The sequence below is a fragment of the Macrotis lagotis genome, chromosome 1 (assembly GCF_037893015.1).
Source record: "Macrotis lagotis isolate mMagLag1 chromosome 1, bilby.v1.9.chrom.fasta, whole genome shotgun sequence".
Classification (NCBI taxonomy): domain Eukaryota; kingdom Metazoa; phylum Chordata; class Mammalia; order Peramelemorphia; family Peramelidae; genus Macrotis; species Macrotis lagotis.
In genome coordinates this window covers 256,944,055-256,971,359 of record NC_133658.1, presented here as the reverse complement: position 1 = coordinate 256,971,359, position 27,305 = coordinate 256,944,055, and the positions used below count along the sequence as shown (strand labels likewise).

Here is a 27,305-nt window from a genome sequence, read left to right as displayed (position 1 = left end):
TGGGGGCAGGGAGAGAGAGGAAGGGAAGGAGAGATGGAGAGATGGAGGAAGGAAGGAAGGAAGGAAGGAAGGAAGGAAGGAAGGAAGGAAGGAAGGAAGGAAGGAAGGAAGGAAGGAAGGAAGGAAGGAAGGAAGGAGGGAGGGAAAGAAGGAAGGAAGGAAGGAAGGAAGGAAGGAAGGAAGGAAGGAAGGAAGGAAGGAAGGAAGGGAGGGAGGGAGGAAGGGAGTAGGGAGAGAGGGAGGAAGGAAGGGAAGGAGGGAGGGAGAAAGGAAGGAAGGAAGGGAGAGAGAGGGAGAGAAGGAAGAAAAGTACTAAAAGAGAAAAGAAATAGCACATGAAGTACATCCAAGTCAAGTAATCTTAAAAGGATTTGCAAATTAATTCAGAAGGACAAAAAAAACAGATACACAAGGTAACAGCATTATAAGTATTTTATAGTAATCTACATTCACTGACAACAGTAATGAAAATGTCACATCTAGATGTCTCAAAATCTGATGCATTTTGAAAGAAAGAAGAGATAGAATTTAAGAAAATGGTGCCCAGAAGAGTAGCTGTATCTCACTAAATTAATATGCAAGATATTTGTACTGGAAAATCACAATTTTCAAAACACTTAGACATTGATTCTCAAGATGTCAAAAGAGAAAACATTTCAAAAAAAAATCACAGATGATGATTTTCAAAAAAAAAAGCAACTGAGAAGATACCATAAATTAATGATCTACTTCATCTCAACAAAATGTTTATGAAAATGATCTGTTCAGTCATTGAAGGCATCCTCAATTTAAATATGAGAACAAGTAGGTTTTCATAGGCAGTTTTTAATAGAGGATTGCATTTTCATAATCATACAACTGGTTGAGAGAGGTAAAGAACATAAAATCATGATGTATCTATTCTTTGACTTTAAAAATTTTTTACCTGATAAACCAAAATAAGGCCTTGAAATCTTTTTCTTCTATAAATAAATAAAATTCTATGAGATTCCTTGAATATATAACTAAGAAATTACTTTGATCAACAATCCACTGAATATTTACATCAAGCAAGGTGTTAAATGGGAAGACAAATGTTCACTAAAAATAGTCACCTACAGTGACATATCCTAAGTTCATTTTAAGAATTTTTTTTTTGACAGCAAGATTCTCTGAGTATTCTTATGTATAGATGAACATTGTTTGCACCAAGTCTTGGTATATTACAAAGTCCCTTTAAATATAGTTATAAGAAAGATATTAGCTTAACCAACCACAATGAAAAACAAAATGGATAAAATGTATTGCCTAGATTATGACATGTAGCTAGACAGTCAGGTTGAATTGATGCATCACTTTGAACATTATGGGCAAGTACAGTGGATAATGGAACTGAGTAGAAGGGGGAAATGTGGTTGCATTGATAAACTATGCAATGCTTTTAGTGATCTCTAGATGTACTTAACTATAAACTTTTCCTCTTTAACACAAATAGTGCCCTCTGAAGCTATCTGGTGTGATTATTCCAGAAGTGTTTTAATTACAAATAATGTTAAAGGTCAATGAAAAAATGCATGATCAGTCAATGAATCAATTAACATTTTTAAGTGTTTACTGTAGGCACAAAGTCAAAAACACATCCCCTGTAACCTCATGGAGCTATCATTCTAATGGGAGAGATAACATGAAAATAACTGTAATATAAGGTATTTATAAAGTATGAATGAAAAGTTACCTCAAAGAAAAAGGCAATAGCAATAGAGAATTAGGAAAGGTATCTTGCACAAGATGAAATTTGATTCAAATCTTGAAGGGAAACTAAGAGATAGAGTTGAGGAAGGAGAGAATTCTAGCCATGGGGAACAACCAATTAGAAAGTAGATATGAGAGATGGCATATATACTCTAGGATTAGTAAGGAGCACATTTATATGGTAGAGAGAAGTAAAATATTAGAAGGCTGTAAGAAGGGGCAAAGTTGTGAAGAGCAGAGTAGAGATTTGTTCTTGGAGGTAATAATGAGCCTCTGGAGCTTCTTGAGTTATGAGAATGGCATAGTCAAGTCTAAGCATTAGGAAAATCATTTTGGCAGCTACTTTGGGGGTGGGGAAGGTGGACTGGTGTCAGGAAAGACTTAAGGTGGAGAGACCAATTAATAGATTATTTCAATAGTTCAAATGAGAAGTTATTAATGCCTGGATCAAACTACATGATTGAAGAGAAGGGGACACATTTAAGAGATGTATCAAGGTAGAAATGGCAAGATTTAACAATGGATTAGAAATGTGGGATGAATAAGAGATCATCAGAGATAAACAAAGATTGTGAGCCTAGTCAACTGGTAAGATGATGGTGCCTATGACAATAAAAGGAAATTCAGAGAGGAAAGGGATAAGACTGAGGAGAGAGGTGATAAGTTCTGATTCGGACATGTAGAATTTGAAATGTCTATGGAATATCGAGTTCAAATTTTCCAAAACTTAGTTAATGATGTGGTATTATGTCTCAGGAGTAAAACTAGGGTTGGATATGTAGATTTAGAAGTCATCTGAATAAATATAATAATTGAACCAAATTGCTGCTGCTATCTCTAAGTGAAATAGTATAAAGAAAAAGGAGAGCCGGGTCCAGCACAGAGTCTTGGGGGATACTTATAATTAGACTTCAATATGTCACCAATGATGACTTGTGTAAAAGAAGCAATGTAAAAGATATTGATTTTAAGAGAATGAATGAAAATGGAGCTGGGTAAGTTACATAGGAAGAAATAAAAAATATGAGATGGGTCAGTGATAAACTTATGTTCTTAAGATATTAAAAGAACCAGAGGAAAGTCTCCTACATTCTTGGGTAGCTCCTTCATGAAGGATTTGTAGGAAAATATAGGCATTCAGGGAGTATTCACTGCAATAAAACCATGAATCCTGTGCAGTATTTTATATTGACCATAATATTTCATTGATTCACTCAACAGATATTTATTAAGCACCTACAGTGTGCAATGCATAGCAAGTATGTCCTATGTGGTATTTGAAAGATATGTAAGGCTAATCATATAATCAGAAGAGTTAAATATGAAAGCACATTGGCAATCATCTGAATTTAAGTCAATCATTTTTATTTAAGGAAACTGAGGTTCAGAGATAGTAATAAGTAAGAAATTTAATATCTGTAAAATTATATGATTAGAAAATAGTTATTAAGGGGAAATATTAAAGATATTCTAAATCATCCATATGTTAGATATTGTATATCCACAAAAAAATCATCTCTGAATGTTGTGGTATGCTTGATAAGTGTCATTCTGATGAGAAGTTTTAAATTAGTCATAGTGCCAAAGTATTCTTCCAAAAGTGATTAATTTAGTGCCAAGTCAGTCTTACCCCAAATGTTTCTCACAGCTCCCTCTTTCCCTCAGCAAGTGTATTTCCATTTAATAGCATTTATTATTTATTATCAAATAACTTGAGGAGAAAATTGTTAGGAATTGTCAGGAAGAGAATGTTCGCTCCCCTAGTTCTCACCTTTTTTTCCTCATCCATGTTGTACCTGCTTGTTGGAAACAAGTTTCTGGGTTCTCTAAAATCCTGAAGGCAACAAATGCTGAAGAGATCAGCTGCCAGCTATGCTAAATATGTGTTTGTTACTGTTTTTACAAACTTGCTCTCTTAGTCTACTCATTGACCCTATGGCAAAATTGAAGACAATAGTTTACTTATTCAATTTTTAAAATTTAATAACTTCTTATTGACTTCTTTGATTAATCAACAATGAAGAACAATAACTAACATGAGCAAACGGAATTTTTTCATAGGAAGCAGATATCTGGGTGACACGAGATTTGTTCTTTCCCCATCCCTGTTGTGGTTGTCATTTTTCAGTCAGGTCCAACTCTTCATGAGCCCATTTGGGATTTTCTTGGCAAAGATACTGGAGTGGTTACCATTTCCTTCTCCTAGTCATTTTACAGATGAAGAACTGAAGCAGAGTTAGATGACTTGCACAGGGTCAAGTACAAGTATTTGTTTGAGACTGAGTCACCAAACTGCCCCTTCACCACCTAGCAACACACATCCTAACCATCTTCTGTCAGTCTTGTACCCTGATGTTTACTCCCTAGTGTTCCCCTTGGGGTGATGTTTAGATCATGCCCTCTCCTAGGTGTCAGTCAGGCTGCTCACTACCCAGCTGTGTGCTGCTCCACACCACCACCACCACAGTTTCATTTGAGTGCCTACTCTGTATAAAGAAAGGAATTTTCTGTCCAGCAAAATAGGAGGATAACTTTAAATGATAAAACTCTGAATCCCTGGCTACACTGCAAAGGATCTATAAAAAGCTCGTTAATCCCATCAATCAACTGGAATCAGAAAAATCTATCCAAATCCTAATTGTTTTTCTTCCTTGCTACATGATCTTGGATGAATCACTTAATCTTTTAACCTCTTAGATTTCAGGGTCCTCATCAATAAAATTAATGTACTAGACTTGGTGACCTCTGATATTCCTAGAAGCACTGAGCATATAATCCTAAAGAGGTTACTTGCTGGTTACACCCATATTTAGGCTCTTTTGGTTTCTTCATTGTAGTGACTCTTATAGCAATTAAATATTTTCAAGGTAAATAGACTGAGTCAATTTTATATCCTGAATTCAGATTCATGACTGATTTTTTGCTAATTTATTAATTTGATTCTGCAGAGAATTAAAATGGAAAAAGTGAAAATACAAAAAAGAATTAGAAAGGACCGAAGTGACCCTGCCAAAAGTTCCTCAATCTTATTTGTCTCATTGTTGATGTTTTTTGGTCATCTCTATCATGACCAACTCTTCATGACTCCATTTTGGATTTTCTTGATACTGTAATGGTTTGCCATTTCCTTCTCTAATTCATTTTTCAGATGAGGAAATTGAGGAAAACAAAGTTGAATGATTTGTCCAACTAGTAAGTATCTGAGGTCAGATCTGTACCCAGGAAGAGAAGTCTCCAGGCACAGCACTCTATCTGCTAGTCTACATCACTGTCTTATTTTTCTCTCTATAACAATCAAAATAATGAGACAACTGGCTGATTTCCTAGAGACATAAAACCTCAGATATACAAGGGGCTTAGAGATCATCTAATTCATCCCATTCATTTTACACAAAAGCAAACTCAAGAATATATACTACTGTAGATCACCCAACATCAAGAGAGATCCAATAATATCTTTAGCAAACATTAATAAAGAGCCTTCTGTGTACTGAGCACTATAATAGATAATGTGATAGCTACATCAATGAGATAAGATACAGTCCATGCCATTAGAGGATTTACAGTGGAATAGGAGTATACCATATACACATAACTCTAAGAGAATATACATAAGAAAAGTACAAACAGTACTATTCAAGATTTCCACAGACACGATAGGTTAGGCAGGGGAGTTGAAGTGTATAGTATAATGAATAAATGTTACAATTGTGATGAAGAAGATGTAGGTTAAAATCCTACCTTGAAAACCTATAAAATTGACTGGGGCAAACCATTTAACCTCTTTCAACTTCTAGATTAGTTTTCTAATCTACTAAATGAGATTAATAACATCTATACAATTTTACCTCACCAGGTTGTTGTGAGAATCAAGTACAATAATGCTTAACAAATGCTTTGAAAACCTTAAAATGCTATATAGATATTAGCATTTGAACTGTGATAAAAAGACTTTAATAGATGAAAATTCATCATGGGCATTGTAGTAAGTCAAGAAGTACTTAATGAGCAAATTTAGAGAATCCATCCCAAATGTTCATATACTCTCTTTTTTGCCCGACATGTGAAAGAGCATTCTGAGCTCATAATGGCCTGATCAGACATAGTCAGACACACTATAACTCGACTCTAATATAATGGTATCATTTTGGTCCTCTTTGAGAACAAAGGTCAATAACTAACCAACCATGAGCCAAGCTTAGGGCAGTTAGGCATCAAAGTGAATAGAATACTGGGTCTGGAGTCAGAAAGATTCCTCCTCCTGAGTTCAAATATGGTCTCAGAAACTTACTATCTGTGTGACCGTGGGCTACAGAAGCAAATAGTAAGAAAAGCCCCAAAGGGGTCACTCTTTCAGGGCTAGACTTATTATATCTCTGCCTCAGGGTTCTCAGGTACTCTGAGAACTTCCCTTTGTCATAAACTCATTCCCCTATCATCTGTGTTCGTGTGTGTGTGTGTGTGTGTGTGTGTGTGTGTGTGTGTGTGTGTGTGTTTTAAGGGCAAGGGACTAGCACTACATTTTCATTTAACCACTTAATGCTTTTACATTTATTTAGCAGATAGAGCAAAAATAAGTTTATAAACATTCCCCCCCACCCCCATACTCAAGAGGTATAATACCCTTATATTGTCTTCTTGGTCTGAGCAAAGAGGGAAATGAGTCTCAGTTCCTTCACACAATTGATCTCATCAAGTCCATGTCCAAAGGCAGCATCTTAGCAGTCTTCTGCTCACCTAGAAATCTGAAGGTCACTCCAGATAATCACTCTGTGCCACATAAGGTTTCAATGATTGGCTAACTATAATACCTCTCCTAGATTTTTTGACTCTTGAATTCCAGTGGCTCATTCTCAGACACTGGACCTGCCAATTTCAGAAACTCCACTCACTGCAACTAGAACAGAAAAGAATAAATAAAAAGACCAATAAGGTTGACTTTCTTGGGGAGGGGGAGAGGGGGAGGGGGGGAGATGGTAGCCTCATGGGGAAAGAAGGCCCAAAGCACCTTCCTGTCTTTATAGAGGGATCTCAACTTAAATCATGAAAGAAGGAGCCATCTCATTTCCCCAATCACAAAAACAAAAGTGAACCATTAACTTAGTCCCTTTTGAAGACACAGTTAGACCAAATCAATTTGCCAAAGATGGCATCATCCCTTATGATGACTAAAGAATGTGTGGACATTATCTAACTGATTCTTGTTAGTTTTCAAAATACTTGAAAAGAATCTTTTTACACTGACTTTACCAACCTTTATGCTATGACTACTATCTATTTTCTTGCCAAGGACCCCCAGCATCCCTTAAACTAACATAATGGAGTGGGATTAGCTATTAACTCTTTTAGAAAAAGGGACTGGCAATATTCTTTCCTCAGGGATCTAAGGATATCCCTGATGAACTAGAATGATTTTTCCCTGATGATAGTGTTTGTCCGTCATTCTTTTTTTTTTGTTTTTGGTTTTGGGTTTTTTTTTTTAGGTTTTTGCAAGGCAAATGGGGTTAAGTGGCTTGCCCAAGGCCACACAGCTAGGTAATTTTTAAGTGTCTGAGGTCAGATTTGAACTTAAGTACTCCTGACTCCAGGGCCGGTGCTCCATCCACTGTGCCACCTAGCTGCCCCTTTGTCCTTCATTCTTGAAGAAGATCATGACATCAGGGAGTGAACTGGATTTGAGTGAGAGGATGCTGTGCTAAGTCAACAACCTCACATTCTCCTCTGGAGCCATCTAGGCCCAGTGGCTGGATATTAAACAGGATGACTGGAGGTGGTCCTGGATGCAAGGCAATGAGGGTTAAGTGACTAGCCCAAGGTCACACAACTAGTGTCAAGTGTCTGAGGCTCAATTTGAACTCAGGTTCCTCCCAACTCCAGGGCAGGTGCTTTATCCACTGCAACACCTGGTTGCCTTTCTTCCCTGATGCTATCAGTTCCAGACTGCTGTTAACCACCAGTGCTAATGCACCCCAATTCCATTTAACCAATTAATATCAATAAGATTTTTAAAGGAATATTGTACAAAGTACAGCCATATCATTGAAACATTTCCCCTCACAGCTACCCCCAATCCTCCTCCCACAAATTCATGGATTTAGGTTTCCAGACTCCTGAATGATAAGGAGTAACACCACAACAATAAACCAAGGATAAGTATTGTGGAATGGAAAGTACTCCTAAAAAAGGGTAAAGAGTCATCCAGATAAAATGCTCTGGCAACAAGTGAAAGAATACTGGCACCTGAGTATATCATCAGCTTCTGAAACTTAGGATTGAAAGATTGAAATAATAGAAGTAAATGTGATTATTTAGTTTAAATGACTTATTTATTCAATGTGAAAACATAAGGATAACTAAGAAATCACAACTCTTAGTTCCTATCATTCACATTATTATTTTTTAAAAAGACCAAGTTAATGATTTCTGTAATAGGTGTGTGGATGTGTGTGTCTGCTTACAAAGGACCATTTTTATTATATGTGTGTTCCTGGACTCAGGAAGGCCTGAGTTCAAATTTGGCCTCAGGCACTTACTAGCTGTATGACCCTGGGCAAGTAAGTCACTAAACCTCTGCTTGCCTCAGTTTCCTCAATTGCAAAATAGGTACTTACTATGGTTAAACTAAGGATCAAATGAGATAATATTTGTAAAGTGCTTAGCACAGTGTCTGATACACAAGAGGTCCTTATTTCCTTTCCTCTCCCCACTCCCTGAACAACAGTTTCCTTGCTTGTAAAATGAGGGAACCAGACTATATGATCTCTGAGATCCCTTCCTAATCTAGAGCTAGGATCTGAATGATCATTCTAGGCTAGGCAGGTTTCATTTCATTCTGTTCTGGAGGCTGAATTTCCCCATCTTGCCCAAGCTGCAAGTATAGTAGCCACTTTCTGACCAATCCCAATACTGATTAATGTGAATTGATTAGTCTGAATCCCAATACAGAAAGTCTGAACCTACTCTCTTTGGCCTGCCTTGACCCTCTTAAAGCATCCTGGTGGTCCTCAAACCACAAGAGCTCACATACTGGAGCTTGACTTAGGATGAACCCCCAAATGGACTTCCAGAACTCAAGCCATCCAAGAACCTCAGTCTTCCCAACAGCAGAGATTACAGACAATCCAACTGACTACTTGACAGTTTATAGTTTGTTCACAGCTGGCAACTCTTGTAGTCACTATCTTGACTGTGCTAGGCACTGTGCTAAATGCAACTGATACAAAGAGAAAAATGAAATAGTCTCCAGTCTTAAGGAATTTTCATTCTACTAAGTGTGTGCAATTTGAACATAGCTAAGTAAATACAAAGCATAAACAAATATACTTAAAATAATTTCAAGAAGGAAAGAGATCAGGAAAAGACTCTTATGGGAGGCAGCAATGGAGAGTAGTTTTATAAGAAGTTATGGATTTTAGAGGGGCAGAGGTGGGCAGGATGTGAATTCTAGGCATGGAAGAGTCTATACCAAGAACAGTTAAGTCACTGACAAATTTGACTGGAATAGGGATTATGCAAAGGCAAGTAAAATTAAATGACTGGAGAAGGAAGTAAGAATCACATTTAAAGTGGAAGACTTTAAATACTTGATTGAAGAGGCAGCTAGGTGGCGCAGTGGATAGAGCACCTGCCCTGGAGTCAGCAGGTACCTGGGTTTAAATCCGGCCTCAGACACTTAATAATTACCTAGCTGTGTGGCCTCAGGCAAGCCACTTAACCCCATATTAGGCAACAGAATTTTCCACATTTTGTCTGTTTCATACATGAGTCACTGTAGCAAAAATTCTCAAGAGTCAAAATTCAGGTGAACTACAGGGCTCTGGAAAGGTGTAAGAAGGGCTGCTACATATTACCAGAAATGAATTGGACATAAAAGACATTTTATAATGAACATGTATATATAGAAAATGCAGAACAGATGTGGAGTGGATCATAGAGAGAGAGCTTGAGGAGCTATATTAGTCCCCCTAAGTTATTAAAATAATGAGACACAGTGGGAAAAGGCTTTAATATCATGAGATCTTGGGTTGAATCCTCTAAATTCCCTTCCTTCTCTAGATCTCTGATCCTGTGATGTCTCTGGGACTCAGTTTTTTCAGCTGTAAGATGGACAAAATAGCCTCTAAGAGCCTTTCCAACCTGTCTGTGCCCTATGATTTACTATAATGGAGCAGGTCCTCTATGGAGCATTTGTGGAAAGACATGGATAAAAATGCCATAAGATGAAAAGGCATGGGAAAAAGGGAAATCAGTGCTGCAGTCTACATGTGTGGAGGAAGGACCCACATTGCTGAGTATTTGGCATGAGACCTATAAGTAGACAATGCTCATTTATAAGTTAACATAAATTTAGCAAAAACAAGCTAAAACAAGAGTGGGACAAGTTATCATTCAGGATTGTTAGTTTATATTTCCCAAAACCCCAGGATTACAGCAGAGCAGACAAAACAAAGGCTTCATCCTTGCCCTTGAAAAGCTTACAAGACTAATAAACAGGTTGGGTTTTTTTTAACCTTGTTTAGTTTTTATTTCCCTTTTCTCTGTTTATAAATTTACTTTTCCTTTGTGAAAAACTAGAAAATAAATGTCTTCCTTTCCAGCATTGACCTACCCCCTCCTTTGTTTTGTCCATCTAGCTTACCCATATGCTGATCCCCCTGTTTCCATGGTGGGGGAAAAGGAACAAAATAAATACTGAGTAATTGTCTAGAGGCCCCTGCAATGAGATGAAGGCTGTGTCCTTATCCTGTTGCAATATTAGGTAGGATAAAAAATGGAATTTTCCTTTTCATTCTCTTTCAGGACAAACTATCTAACAGATGTAAAGTAGTAGGAAGGTTGTGCTTTTGTATAGTCCTGTTATTTCAGGGGAAAATTGTTTGAGTCTGAATACCTTAGAGATAGGACTTAAGCCTGCAAAGCCAAAAAGTAAATAAGTGCAGTGGAAAGGATGCCACACTCAGGAAACCCAGGCTCAAATCTGATCTTGATACTTTCCATGTGTTCCTGGGGATACAATTTTTTGTTAGCCTCAGTTTCCACATCTGGAAAATGAAAACACTACTTGACTACCTGCAAAGCCATTATAAGTACTAGGTGGCCTCTGAGGTCCTTTCCAGCTCTTAAGTTTATGATTCTATATTATATAAATGGTAGTTATCCTTAAACTAGTGAACAGTGTATTCCTTTAGCTTTTTTAAAGCTTCCAAAGTCGTGGCTAAACCTTGTCCCAATCAAAGAGGTTCATACCTCAAAAGCCACCAGTGAATATAGTCCATCTTACTTCCACATGCAAATTGTATTACCTGATTACCCTTACACTTGTATGTAACTGTTATGTGATTGAATTTAGATGGAGGATAGGACCCCTTACTTCCCATTACTATTACTGGAAGTGTGCTTTGGTAGAGCACATTAGATCTGAAGGCAGAGGACCTGTTTATACATCCTGTCTTTCCCATCTGCCATATGACCTTGGTCTTTTCACTTCCCCTTTCTTGACTTCAATTTCCCTATCTTTAAAACAGGAGATTGGATTAGATATGATTATCTCTAGGTCTCTTCCTCTTCTAAATTCCCATGAAATAGGACACTAAGTTGTCAATCAGAGAATCAGGATAAAGTTGTCACCCATATAAGATGAAAGGATTCAGAGATTGATGTGACCTTAGAGATCTAGTCCATTCCTTTCATTTATTCATCTCAGATCATTTTTGTGAGGGGAAAAGGAATCTTGATTGTCTGAGATGTCTCAGTTTTCCATTTCTATTTAACAGCATAGATATAGCTTAAAGGAGGCTGGACTCCAGATTACAATGCAGCCAATATAACAACTATATATTATGGGGAAAAGAAGAGAAACATCAGGAAAGCCATATGGTTCTTATTACATATAATCATAGTTTCTGGGGCATCCTTTCACTACAGCAAATTGTCATTCTGAACTAATGCTCTAGGGTGTTTATTCTTTGAAAACAAAAAGGAAAGAGGTTATCTCTTCCATACATAAAAACTCAAAACTGGTAGAACAAACACTTGAATCCTTAAATGAAGAGCTCCATTACTTTCTGTATAACATTTATTTTGTAACTAAAAGTCAAATGTTCTCACATAACATTCATTAGACTGTGAACTCACTGAGAGCAAGGATAAACTTTTGCCTTTCTTTATATTTCCAGAACCTAGCAAAATGTCTGACACATGGTAGTTACTTAATGTTTATTTACTGACATATCACTAAAAAAGAATTTGGGGGCGGCTAGGTGGCGTAGTGGATAAAGCACTGGCCCTGAAGTCAGGAGTACCTGGGTTCAAATCCAGTCTCAGACACTTAATAATTACCTAGCTGTGTGGCCTTGGGCAAGCCACTTAACCCCATTTGCCTTGCAAAAACCTAAATAAAATAAAATAAAATAAAAAAAAGAATTTGCCATAGTTTTAGAGTGAGTTGCAACTATGCTAAGAATAATTGAGTTGTAGTTACTGATGATGTTGAAGAACAAGACTAGGTGATACAAGTGCTAGGGATACACAGACAGGAATGGAAGAGTCTACCTTCAAAGAGCATGTCATCTACTTAGGGAAACAACAAAAATATATGCATAGTATTTTTAAAATGAAAATATGAGAGAAAACATGGAGAATTGGTCTTTAAGTAGGAAGACTTGGGTCCAAGTGCCTGGGGAGGGGAGAGACATATAGACATAGAGAGAAAGTTAAAAAGGAGGAAAGTAGAGGTAGAGGTAGAAAGGAGAGAAGGGGGAAGAAAAGGAATAAGTGGGGAGGGGGTGCAGCTAGGTGGCGCAGTGGATAGAGCACCGGCCCTGGAGTCAGGAGTACCTGGGTTCAAATCCGGTCTCAAACACTTAATAATTACCTAGCAAGCCACTTAACCCCATTGCCTTGCAAAAAAAATTTAAAAAAATAAAAGAGAGAGAGAGAGACAAAGAGACAGACAGAGCTTCCCAAGGAGTTACATTCTTCTAAGTAAAGTAACATGCCTATGACTGCACAGTATGAAAACTAGAACACAAATTCAGGTCTCCTTATTCCAATTCCAGGTCCCTTTCCACAGTTACCATAAATCCTCCCAATTTTGTGGTTTATCAGATACTTTCTTCTTTCATTATCTAATTCTTTCATATATGTGGTCTCCTCCAAAAAAAATTTGTAACTAAAAGTCAAATGTTCTCACATAACAATCATTAGACTGTGAACTCAATGAGAGCAAAAAATTCCAATTTTTTTTGAGGACAAAGTCGATTTCCAGTTCTATTTTCTATCTGAGTTCTGGTCCCTTATCACCACCTACTAAAGATTTCTCACTGGATGCCCTGGTTGGCATCTCAAGCTCAAACCTGTCAGGAACACTCAGTTCCTCAATTTACTCACTTTCTGGGAGCTATTCCTGTCCTCTACCTCAGTCACATACAAAGATGGTCATATCCTTAATCATCTACAAACATGCTACTTCTATGTTCATGAATTTTGAAATCTTCTTCTCTGACCATAATCTGTGGATCTTTCACCTCTTCCTCTATCTTTCCTGACAAAACCCCCTACTCTTCATCTGTATTATGGTCTCCAATCCCTCGGCTCTTTAATTCTCTCCCAGGGCATTTCTCCTATATTAACCACTCTCTTCTCTTCTCCATTTTGACCCTTGTTCAGCAATTCAACTTTACATTGTCCCCCCTCTCTTGATTTTCTAGCCCACTTAGTATATCGCCAGTTATGCCCAGCCAGTCCTCAGCCTTAGATCACTCCCATCAGTTCCTGGTATATGTTGTTATTCTGTTGTTTCAATCATGCCCAACTCTTCATGACCCTATTTAGAGTTGTCTTGGCTAAGAAAACTTGGCAAAAATATTGTAATGGTTTGCCATTTCCTTCTCCAGCTCATTTTACAGCTGAGAAAACTAAAGCAAACAGGATTGAGTGACTGGAGAAAGATCACAGACACTAGCAAGTGTTTGTGGCCAGATTTGAATTTATAAAGACAGGTCTTGCTGACTTCAAGACTGATATTATCCACTGTGCCATCTAGCTGCCTATAATATAGTAGGTGTTTAATTATATTGATTGATTGATCAACTGATTGATGTCCAAAACAGGACTACCCTTCAAACCCAACCTTCTATCTTCTCTGTGTCTGTCCAAGACAGGTCCTTTTTTCTAGTCACCTAGGTTTCTCAAATTCAGTATCATCCTTTATTCCTTACTCTCCCTTACCTCCCATATCACTTCCAAATCTTGTTGATTCCACCTCCACATCATCTCTCACATTTGTTTCCTTCTTTCTATTCACAAGATAACCACAATAATTCATGACTTGATCATCTCTTGAATGGACTATCACATAGGAAAATAGGAAGAGAGGCAAAAGGGGAAGGAGAAAGGAGGAAAGGGAAGAAGTAAGGGAGAGGGAAAGAAGGGAAGAAAGGAAGGAGAGGGAAGAAGGGAGAAAGGGAGAAAGAAGTTGTACTAATTAATCATTTACTATCTTCCAGGCTCTGTTTCAGGATCACTAAGGTGACACAATGGATAGAGTACTGGACCTGTAGTCAGGAAGACTCATCTCCATGAGTTCAAATCTGGCCTTAAACACATACTGGTTATGTGATCCTAAGCAAATCACTTAACCCTGTTTGCCTCAGTTTCCTCATCTATAAAATAAGCTGGAGAAGAAAATGGCAAACCACTCCAGTATCTCTACCAAAAAAACCCATATGAGGTCACAGAAAGACAGACAACTGAAAAACAACAAGTTTTGTTTGACATCATTCCCCTGTGAACTTCAAGGTCATTAGTGGTTCCTTATTTCTTCTAGGATAAAAGTCTGTTTAACATTCAAAATATTTCACAATTGGAATTTAGCTTACCTTTCCAAGCATATGACTCATTATTCTCCTTCATGAATGGTAAAATCCAACCAAACTGACATACTTCTTTTTCCTCATATACAACATTCCATCTCCTTTCTTAGCATAGGCTAGAACTCCTCCATAGAATCCATTCCCTGTTCAACTCTTCTTTTTTGTTTGTTCATTTTGGGTTTGGGGTTTTTTGCAAGGCAATAGGGTTAAGTGACTTGCCCAAGGACACACAGCTAGGTATCTATTAAAGTGTCTGAGTTTGGATTTGAATTCAGGTTCTCCTGACTTCAGGACTGTTACTCTACTGCTCCACCTAGCTACTTAGTTTTTTGGAAAATTTGTTTTCAGAGGTCATCTCAAGACCCAAATTCTACTTAAAGTCCTCTTTAAAAATAAACAAACAAATAAATCTATTCCCACAACTGCTTGTGTTTTCCCTCTCCAATTATTTTGCATTTACTTTAATCTGTATGTATTTCTAGTAATAATAATAAATAGCAAGCCGTTATTTGGGGCTTACATTGTATCACACTGTACTAGTTTCTTCACATTTATTATCTCATTTGATACTTACAACCTGGGATGTAGATGCTATTATTATTATTATTATTATTATTATTATTATTATTATTATTATTATTCCTATTTTACAAATGAGAAAACTGAGGCAAAAGCCAATAAAGATTAAGTCACAGGTTAAACCTAGGGTTACATAGTTAATAAATATTTGAAGCTGGATTTGAACTGAGATTTTCCCCACTTTAGATGCAGCACTTGATCCACTGTACTACCTAGTATATAGAGATTATAACTTCCTTGAACACAGGAGCTATTTTATTTTTGTCTCCTCAATATCTAGCATGGTGCCAGACATAGAGTAAGCAACTAATCCATGCTTCTTGAATGACTGATTGATAGACTTGAAATTCCGACTCTTACTTTCTATCTATGAAGCCTTGGTTGCATCATTTTCCATTCTCATCTATAAAAATAAGAAGGCTATACTTCTAATATAATAGTGAAGTTTAATAATAATGTTGATCATTGAGGTTCCTTTAAATTCTATATTCTCAAAAGAAAATTAAATATTCTTAAAACTCAGTGAATACAAATTTTTGGAATTCATGTATTAATGAAAATGTATGCACTAATGAATATGCATAATGAAATTACGAGTGAGAGAATAAAGTATCCTCATATTTACTTTTCAACCTCGCAAAACGTAAGTAAGGTCAGCTGGCTGCAAACAAGTAATACAGATGTTTCAGGGCTCCACGTAGAAAGAAGAATGTTAAGAATTTAATGAAGATTTGGAAAATTCAAAGTCCTGTGAGAATGAGGATTTTCTTTCTGACTTGGTGGGTCATGATTGGCATGGCTAATAAGACCTGGACACAAATGCATCTACATCTAAAATCATTCTTCATAACTTGTTTTATTATAGCAAAGGACCCATTACTAATTCCCACTTCATTCATCCCTGGATTTACAAAGTTTGCTCTGTTAATCCTCCTAGGCAAGAATACTTTCCCCCAGTTTCCAGATGAAGGGCTATAAAACTGTCACTGAGCAAAAAGCCCAAGGAAACAAACAGATTTCCTTTCATAGATACAACAGATCCCCTGCCCATGTGACTTCTTTTTAAACTATGTGAGATCCTCAGGCTAGCAAAAGATAAAATTGGGAATACACTTGATAAGAGGAAAAATAGCTCAATGAGAAGTGGGAAAGAAATGAAATGGAAAGAGGAATGTGACTCTTCTCAGGATAGAAAGCAAGGACCAAGGTGGACGTGCTCCCACTACCAAAGTTATCTGTGTCAGGAGTGCAAAAGCCTTTATTTTGTTGGCATAAGTTCATATACTGAGCATTCAAGAGGATGTTTATTCAATCTTGGGCACTTGGACTGCAATTAGGATACCCTACCACCAAATGACCGATGAGGTCTTGGTTATAACCTCATAGTCCAAATAGCTAGGTTTCATGTCATAGTTAATTAAAAAGCAATTAACAGATTTTTTCCATTCAAAACTTTCAGATTTCATATTAAAATAAAATTTATTTTGGGAACAGTTAATCACAATGGCATTAAAGATTATGCATTCAGGGTGGCTAGATGGCTTAGTGGCTAAAGCACCGGCCTTGGAGTCAGGAGTACCTGGGTTCAAATCCAATCTCAGACACTTAATAATTACCTAGCTGTGTGGCCTTGGGCAAGCCACTTAACCCCATTTGCCTTGCAAAAACCTTAAAAAAAAGATTATGCATTCAAGAATATATGTATAGCATTTTTTTTTGAAGTGTGAAAGGCAGCATGGAGAGCTGGATAGAAAACTAGTCTCTGAATTAGGAAGATTTGAATTCAAGTCTGACTTCTGGTATAAACTGGTTCAGTGACCAGTCATACAACCTCTCTCAATAGCCCCAGGCAATTCTCGAAAATTATAAAATTTCAGAGCAATTACAGATGGATGCCAGTGGAGGGAGTTTTCTTACCAAGATTACACTAATGAAATTACAACTCTGGTCAGAAGGGGGAGGGAGGAAAAGTATACTTTTCTTTAATTTTTTAAATTTTAACAATAAACACTTTGATACCTCTCACAAATCCTTGAATATATTCAATCTATCCCCTTGCCAATCCCTTTTCACAATCTTTGAACAAAATCTGCTTCTCTTATGTTAAAGTCAATGTTAATTTCTGGTATATACAGAACCATAAAGCTTCTGTAGCTCACCAAGTTTCATGTCCCTTTTTGTCTCTCAGAAGTTAAAAGAGTGAAAGATTATGGGGATTTTTTTTTTTAATGCTAGGTTTAGAATCAGGAAGACTTTATTTCAAATCTGGCTCATACTTCCTAGTTGTATGACCCTGAGCTAGTAATTTAACCTCTGCTTGCTTGCCTCAGTATAGCATACACCTTCCTATATTGTTGTAAGGGTCAAGTGAGATTTTAATTATAAAATACTTAGCACAGTGTCTAGAACATAGTAAGTGCTATATAAATGTCAATTATCGGTGTTATTGTTATTAATGTTTTCAAAGAAGACTTCACAGACAAGATGAGACTTGATCTATCCAAAGTTCAGCCTAGCTAAGTAAATAAGGACCCAGTATGAGGACTATATTGTTGCTGCTGCTGCTGTTGTTCAGTCATGTCTGACTCTGTGATCCCATTTGGACTTCTTTTGGCAAAGATATTGAAGTAGTGTGCCATTTCCTTCTCCAGCTCATTTTATAGCTGAGAAAACTGAGACAAATAGAATTAAGTGACTTGCTCAAGGTCACACCTCTGGTAAGTGTGTGAGGCCAGATTTGAACTCAGGAAGATGAGTCTTCCTCATTTCGGGTTCAGTAATCTATCTACTTCACCATCCAGCCACCCAAGGATCAGCCTAGCTAACTACAGAAGGACCCAGAATCAAGACAATAATACCCAGCAATTCTGTGGTGTTTTAAGGTCTGCAGAGCACTTTATTCTTTCCTTACAATAACGCTGCAAGTTAGGTGCTAATCTATTATCATCCCCATTTTACACATGAAAAGACTAAGACAGCTTCCTACTTGAAGATCAAATAACGATTAAATGTTTGAGGCTGAATTGAAACTTGCTTCCAGATGATTAATTTTTTTCTAGTCACAGCAATGCATGAAAGTATTTACTAAGGCCTGGAATGGTTACAATTTGCACAGGTAGAAGTTATGCCAACGCCTGAAACACCGAGCCTGCAAACCCTGAAGTTTCCCCTGTTGTTAGTGTTGCCCCACCCCCAACCTCATTATTTGCTTCTCTGGTTTTTCTTTCTAAAATAGCCCTGACCTGGCACAGGTTAAGTACTTAGATGTTTTTCAAATTGAATTAGTTCAGTGGGTGTGGAGTTCATTTGTGATTAATCTCCTTAGTCCTTTCTAGCAAACCAACCAATCATTCAAGCATCGACAGGCACTATTGGAAGACTTGAAGAGACAAAAGACACAAACACAGTCCCTGTCTTCAAGGGCCTCACATTCAAGTTGGGGGAGATAATCAGCAAGGTGATGGAGTGGATAGAGCTGGTCCTAGAGTCAGGAAGACCAGAGTTCAAGTGTGTCCTCAGACACTTAGTACATGTGTGACACTAGGCAAGTCACTTAACCCTGATTATCTCAAAAAACAAAAACAGAAGAGTTATCTCAGAGGGAGGGCACTGGGGTTGAGGGGAGAAAGGAAAGTCAGGAAAGAAGTTAACTCTTGCAGAAAACGGATTTGTTCTCAGTCTTGAAATAAGCCTGGAGAGTCTAGTGAGCAGTGCCTGTATTACAAAGAGCTAGAGAGCGCAGTGGATAGAGTACAGAACCTAAAGTCAAAAAGACTCCTTTTTGTGAATTCAAATCCAACCTCAATTATTTAATACCTATGTGATCTTGGGCAAGTCACTTAACCCTGTTTGTCTGTTGTCTCATCTGTAAAATGAGCTGGAGAAGGAAATGGCAAATTTTCTAGTATCTTTGCAAAGAAAACCCCAAACGGGGTCACAAAAAGTTGAACAAGACTGAACAATGACTCAACAACAATAACAAAATTCACTTTAGATGGTAGTTGGGAAAAACAAATGAGCTAATTAATGCATGTAAAGTGCGTTGCTAACCTCTAGCTACTATATAATTGTAAAATATTCTCTAGACTAGGTAGACAATATTTACATGAGAACCTTAATATTCAACTGAAATGAATAAGTCATTGCAGAGTCTCTTTAATGCTCAAAAACATGTTAAATATTCTGAAGACTACATAAAAATATGAGTCATGGTTCCTGACCTTAAGAATCTTTCAATCTATTTGGAGAAATGACTAACATACATAAGGCAATAAAGCAATTTTAAATATATATTTATATATACATATATATATAGCAATGTTATAATTTTTGCACACAATGTAGGAATTTGTTTTGCTTAAGTACAGATATTTGTTACAAGGTTTGTGTTGTGTTTTGTTTTTAACTTGAGAGCATGGAGGTAGGAAAGTGGGATTAGCCATAGGGTTGATTGGAAGGAAGGGAGAGAAAAGTAAAGAGAGAGGGAAGAAGGAAGAGAGAGGACAGAAAGAAAGGGAAGGAAGGAAAGAGAGAGAGAGAGAGTGTGTGTGTGTGTGTGTGTGTGTGTGTGTGTGTGTGTGTGTGTGTGTGTGTGTGTGTGTGTGTAGGAGAGAGAGAGAGAGAGAGAGAGAGAGAAAGAAAGGGATGATTGAAGATTTTTTTTCAAATACACAGAAGAGAATAGAAGGAAAGCCAGAAGGAAACAAAGACCAGGAAAACAGCTTTGAAGGTTACATACTTAATTTATTATGGCTTAAAAGAAAAAAATAGGCTATATAGAGATAGTAGAGATTCTCAGTTTGATGTACATCAATTTTTCTGCTTTACTTTGTATGTAGAAATGCTTGTTTCATTTGATTTGATAAAAAATTACAAAAACAAGTAACAGAACACAATCAAATTATCCCCTTAAACTTGCCAATGGCCAAGGTGGGGCATGCAGTTAACTAGTGGTTTTTAATGGTTGACCTAGAAAAATACAGTCTAATATCCTAATAAGCTGATAGTCTTCTAGTTCAGATTTGGTAATGAATTATGTGTCTTAGCCTAGGAACAGCCCAATTAAATTAGCAAGGTTAAGTACTAGGCACCCAATGATGAATTTTGAAGAATCACAGATACTATGAAGACTATGTTTTTTGTAGCATTGAAGGATTGTGTTCTCAATTGATGGTTGAGAGAAAACCTACACCAATAAAATCCTATATTCCTAAAATATCAAAGGACACTATAAGTAATAAATAGTATGAGCCAGACTATAAATCCAGTAAGAGTACATAGTACAGGGACAACTAGGTGGTATAGTGGATAGGGCATTAGCCCTGGAGTCAGGATGACCTAATTTCAAATCCGACCTCAGACCTTAATAATTACCTGGCTGTGTAAACTTGGTCAAGTCACTTAACCCCATTGCCTTACAAAAACCAAAAAAAAAAAGAGGACATAGTATATGAAGGCTCAAACTTAATCAGCATCACAGAGCTAGTGTTAATTAGGAAACTTATGCAAACACAAGTCTATTAACAACTAGAGCTGCACTTTGCCTACTACCATGCTTCAGAATAGTGAAACAAGGCAAGTGGATAAGTCTGGACAGTTTACTAAGGAACCAAGATGGTCACAGGAACTAATGGACAAAATAAAGAAGACAGGAGAACAAACAGAAGGCAACCACACCAAGAAGACCTGGGTAGCTGAAATAATCCTAAGTCTCAGTCACAGAACTTTTATATACTTCCCTTTAAGGCAGATAGTTCCCAAGGGCATCCTGCCAGATGGATGATCAGTGTCCCTGGATGAGACAGGTATTGTTCAGGACAGGAGAAAGACAAATCTTGACAGCCTCTTTGTAAGGTTGGAACATTTTGGGCCACATTCATTACTCTGCAAATGTTCACAAAGATACCCAAACCTAAGAGGGGAAATGTGATAGTAAGGGAAAGGGGAAAGGAATCTGAAATGGATAGCTGGGGCAGTTAGGTGGCACAGCAGATAGAGCACTAACCCTAGAGTCAGAAGGTTCTGCATTCAAATCTGACATCAGACACTTAACTAACTGTGCAACCCTGGGCAAGTCATTTAACACCAACTGCCTCAAAACAACAATGGATAGGTATCTAAAGAATTTAGATTTTGAAATATGATTTTGTATAAAGGCACATGAAAGATGTCACATGTCACTGGACAGAGAGATTATCCTGGAGCCAGGAAGACCAGAGTTCAAGACCTGCCTGGGACAAATACTAGCTATAAGACCTATGCCAAACACTTAATCTCAATGCTCTAGAGAACTCTCTAAGATTATTGAATGCACAGAAGATGCCGAACTACACTGGGAAAAAGAACTTCTTTATGCAAAATTTTCTTGTACCAGTGAAGTCATAGCTCTACTCATTATCCCTCTACACATATTTTCATACCATAAATTCTGTTCTTCATGACCTTTTGCACTGCCTAGGAAACACAGACACTCAAGAAAGAACCTCAACTTTCAAATCTTTTCTAGAGAACAAACCTAAATGTTTTGTCCAAATTCTGATCACAGCTGACCAAAAATATGGACAATCACAAGTTCTGGAAACCTACCAACCAACCAATGATCATTACATTTCTTGAACACTGACTAGATGCCTGTGACAGATTCTGATGTCAGTTTTACCATGACGCCAAAGCTTACAATAAAAGATGAGTCTTCCAAGAAAAGTAGATAACCAACTATCTTTCTCCTTCATTCATTCCTTTATTGAGTACTGTGCTAAAGGCTGGCACACAAGCATGTGACTTGGATCCTTCTAGAAGAGGTGTCAAAGAAAAAAGTTGTCATTGTCACATCTATCCTTTGTTATGATGACAAACCCTGAGAATTATAGAGCACAGAGACATTTGAAAATGTAATTCTGTCCTTTCTTAATATTAAAACAAAATCTGGATTATTGCAGCAGGTTAATCAAAGGTGTCACTACAGATAGGAACAAAGAATTTAGGTACTGAGGCTACAAAGATTAAAACCACTGCCACTTTTATTCCTGCTAGGCTTCACAACTGTTTTGCAGAATTATTTGAAAAGAGGTTTTGTTTTGAAAGCAACTTGAACTGTTGTGTTTGTTGTACTCTGGTGGCTCAAAACAATGAGCTTCCAACCAAGAGCAAATGCTGAATATATTAGAAATTGAGGAAGGGGGAAGGGAGCCTGAATCCTCTAAAGATGTTGATTGTTCTTTATATGTAGGCAGAAAAAAATATGATTGGAATTTGGGTGTTTGAGGGTCAAGGGATGCAAATGACAAATGATACTTTGCCATTACAGTACACATTCAACAACCCCAAACAGTGAAAACTCTGGTTGCTTTTAGGACATAGTTGACAGCAAGGAAACGAGTGGACAGGAAAACCCAAGGGGTGTCAATTCTTCAGTCCCTGAAGATACAGAGAAACCTGAAGTCTTGCAGAACCCCTCGACTGTAAATATATCAGAAAACAATAATCCGGTCATGAGTTTCTTTAAAACACTGGTAAGTCTATTTTCTTCCTTTCTTCCCTCAAGCTTGTATTTTTCTTAAAGTATCTATTGTTTTGGGAAGTGATATGGTATAGTGGAAAGAGCTTTGATCTAGGAGTCAAGAGATCTCAGGTTCAAGCTTTCCCATTGACTGTGAGATGTTGGAGTATTGTTCCATCATGTCCAACTCTTCATGACCCCATTTGGGGTTTTCTTGGCAAAGAATGGTATGATTTGCCATTTCCTACTCCTCTTCATTTTACAGATGAGGAAACTGAGGCAAACAGAATTAAATGACTTGCCCAGGGACACACAGATACAAAGTATCTGAGGTCAGATGATTCTACCTGACACCTGTCTGGGCACTCTGTACATGGTACCACACCTCTCCATACACCAGTATCCTCACCTGTAAAATAAAGAGGAATAGTTTGAATTAGCTTATATAAAAGATCCCTATGTACTTGAAAAGCCTTTGATGATCATCAGTTCCCTGAACTTCAGTTTCTTCATCTGTAAAAAAAAAACAGAGATAATGATTCTTGTACTAACAGGCTCATAGGGTGGTTCTAAGGAAAATTCTGTTATTCTTAATTAAAGAATTCACAATCTAAATGAGTCCATGGGAATAATAATCCCAGACATGAAGCTTTTCAGACTCAGTGAGCATGAGTAATTTAGAAGTCCTATTCCAAACATGCACATAAAAATCTTTGACTTCTACCACTTTTGTTAGAAAATGAGATCATCTTTGAATATGAGTATGATTATGTTTATTAGAACCAAGTGGAAAAACAACTAAAATAATTAACACTAATGGAAAAAAAACCCCAAGTGGTTTAGGAGTGACAAAAAGATTTATATGATATCTCACATGTTGATTTTAATTTAAGTATAAAAACTTAATGTTAAACTTACTAAGTTTAGTTGGTCATTTTGATATTCAATGTTAAACTTATAAGAAAAAATTTAATTTTTTAAAACCATTTGAATCATTCTCATTCCCACCTAGAACTTCTGTACCTAGAACAATAAAATAAAATAAACCTAGGAACATAAATTTAGAACTATAAAGGACCTTAAAAGACATATAATAATAATAATAATAATAATAATAATAATAATAATAAATAGCTAACATTTACATAGACCCTACTATGGGCCAAGCAGTGTGCTTTATAGTTATAAAGCAGTGAGTCTCACAACCCTGAGAAGGAGGCACTATTATTATCCAAATTCTTACAAATAAGGAAACTGATAGAAATAGAAGCTAGGTAATTTGCCCAGGGCCAAATATCTGAAGTTAGATTTGAACTCAGATCTTCCTTTTTCCAGCCATTAAACTACTTAGCTGTCATCCAATAAAATCCCCTCATATTCTAATGAGGAAACAGAGACCAAAGAAACTCTTTGGTTTGCCCAAGGTCAGATAAATTTAAAAATAACAGAGGTATGATTTGACTCCAGACTCTTCCCATGCACCAAGCTGCCAGGTGATAAACCTTGGTTTTTAACAAGTATATCAAATTTTATCTTTTAACACTCCCAAACACTTGTCTTTTAACACTTCCAAAATGTTGTCATTGCTCAAAATGGTTTCAGGGTCCTTATTTGAAACTGTATTCAGGATCAGTTTCAGCACCATCCAACAAAATTAGCCTTATCGTTTTATAGTCCTAACTCATTTTGACCTAAAATTCTGTTCCTTGACTTAATGGAAAGAGTACTAAACCAAGAATCAGTTCTTTTCCAGACTGGGTTCTAATCCACACACTCTTTATGTGATTCTGGATGAGTCACTTCCTCTCTGTGGGCTGTTATTTCTTCATCTCTTAGATGAGTAGGTTGAATTAAATGAACTCCAAGGGCCCTTCCAACACTGCAATTCATCACATCAATGATGTGAGATGAGCTTGGTCTACCCTTTTATTTGCTCAATTTGGCTCTTAGTGGTTTCTGGTTATTTCCCCTCCAATCAGAACCACCCCCAAAGGATAAAGAGTTTCTGGCCTTAAAAATATTCTACAAAATGAACATTAGGCTCATTTCACTGAGTTCCAAAAGTAAAAAAAAAAAATCTACACACCTTTGGAATAATTATTCATAACTACAATAAATATTGGTCCTCCCATGTTGACTACTGCCAAGGTCTTGTGATCTTTGATCCAGGGATAGATAAAAGAATAAGGACTCAGAAAGTATTATCAAAGACACATCTGTGTCTTTGGGTACAAAATCATTAGGCCCAAATTCTTCTGTTCCTTTTTCTGTGTCTAAAACCTCCAGTAACTCACAGTACAGACCAATGTACAAGAATTCTCTGTAAGGTAATATTGAACCCAGAGAAACACAAATACATACCTCAAAGGAAAAACTATCCAGGTAACCAAATTCCCCAGAATCAACACTTTTCTGCAATAAAGAGATCTCCCTTGGCTCAGTCAATCTCCCTTCTTTTAAGATGCAGTCCACTAGTATTGCATAATGGGCTCATCTAAACATTAGTTCAGAGTCTTTGACTTTCATTGTTTTTTTATTTTATGTATATAAGATAATGGGGTGAGGATGAGGGGTTTTGTATGTGTGTGTGTGTGTGATTACATGTATACATATATACAACTATGTTTATTCATATATATTATTTATATATGGTATGTTTATGTGTGTATATTGTGCCTACATAGTAAAAATGCATATACCTTTAGTGTGCATATATATATATACATACTACTGTATAGGTATATATACATATGTGTATATATATAAATATATGTGTAAATACTGTATTGTATGTGTGTGTGTATATATATATGCCATGAATCAAGAAGACCTGATTTCAAATCTGACCTCAGACACTTACTAGCTATGTGAGCCTGGGCCAGCCCTGAACCTCTCTCTGCCTCAATTTCCTCAATTATAAAAATGGGGATAATAATAGAACCTACATCACAAGGTTGTAGTGAGAATCAAATGACATATTATTTGTAAGTTCTTAGTACAGTACTTGATACATAATAGGTGTTTGAAAAATACCTGTTCCCTTCCCCCCCACCACCTAAAGGAAGTCTCAGAAGGGAAGAATACTGGGCTTTTGAGGGAAAGCAAATATTGCCTTCCTCCTATCATATTTCATCTTCCCCTCCTTCTTCATCCTGGTAACAAAAAACTTGGAAAAGGACAAGGTGGTATATGTATCACTTCATTTACAAATCTAGTTTGTCTTGTAATCGTGTGAATTTATAAGTTCTGGCACATTTATTTTATTTTATTTTATTTTTGCAAGGCAATGGGGTTAAGTGGCTTGCCCAAGGCCACACAACTAAGTAATTATTAAAGTGTTTAAGTCCAGATTTGAACTCAGGTACTCCTGACTCCAGGGCCAGTGCTCTATCCACTGTGCCACCTAGCCACCCCAGGCACATTTATTTTAAACAGCAGTCTTATCTTGAGTCACCTGGAACATAAAGGACAAGGGACCCAGAGAACTCAGTCTAATAAATTACTAGTAGTTCTTCTCCAATTCTCTATCCTCTATAATAAATCAGACAACTCTAAAAAAGCAATGATTTAATTGTTTTTCTTTTCTCAAACCTTTAAGGTTTCGTCTAACAAAGCTGAAAATAAAGCTGATTCTGAAGAAAAGGTAGGTAGTTTTATATATATATTTGTGCATATGCCTGCTGTTAAGTTTCAAATAACTTTCATTCAATTAAAATTCATTAATTACCTAATATGTTTAAGGTACTAGGGATACAAAGATTAAAAAAAAGACATGATCTACAATCAAACAAGATGATTATAAATATTTATATACTTGTATGCTACTTAATAATAGAGAAAAATGTATAAAAATGTGCATAACTTCCCTGCTGGGTTTTTATTTTAAGTTCTATGTACATGTAGTTGGGTATTGGAGAAGTATGTCTCACTGAACTGTTACAAAATAGAATATATAAAAATAACGAAAATCAAAGATATCATTTTCCCACTTGAGTCCCTGAATGGTAGCCTTAATGTGAAATCAAATAATTGAGCAGCTGAATAACAAACTTTTTTTATGTATTTAAGTGTTTAAGGAAAAATGTCAGTGTTTTTTTGCAATTGCTATTCATTGTACAAGCTGTATACCTTTCAAATGCAACAAAATTTATTTTCTCAAACTATTTTAACAATGGAAAATGTTGATTTCAAGATGAGCTAATATTGATCCTTATTCATATTTATACCTATTTGAAAGAAGATGCAGCTTTTCATAACACTTTTAATAATTCCTATTCTAAAAATTATCTTGATTGGCTTAAGTTTTTTTATAGTAATTTTCACTCACAGGGGTTTTTTGTTGTTGCTGTTTTTGTTGTTATTGGTATTTTTCCCCTACTTAGTTTGTGTCATTCAGTTAGATTAAATTGACAGAAATAAATTAATGGAAAAAAGTGTTTAATGTATATATGTATATAATTCCTATAGATGCACACAAAAGTGCATAATAAAATAGAATACCAAAGGGGCAAAGGAGGACACCAGACAAAGTCCTTTGTGGATGTTTAAAGAAAAAGAGATCATTTTTAGCTGAGGGAGTCAGGAAAAGCTTTATGAAAGTTCAAATCTGAAAGAGAAAGACTTGA

At 36.6% G+C, this 27,305-nt stretch overlaps 1 protein-coding gene across 7 annotated transcripts in view; it reads left to right on the top strand.

The window, feature by feature from the left end:
- BCAS1 (brain enriched myelin associated protein 1) overlaps window positions 1-27,305 on the top strand; it is a 141,278-nt gene that overhangs the window by 45,843 nt on the left and 68,130 nt on the right. For all 7 annotated transcript variants that reach the window (XM_074210277.1, XM_074210276.1, XM_074210282.1 and 4 more), the window contains exons 4-5: window positions 22,535-22,693; window positions 26,279-26,323. In XM_074210277.1, the coding sequence (XP_074066378.1) occupies window positions 22,535-22,693; window positions 26,279-26,323 (204 nt within the window). The remainder of the gene's footprint in view (window positions 1-22,534; window positions 22,694-26,278; window positions 26,324-27,305) is intronic.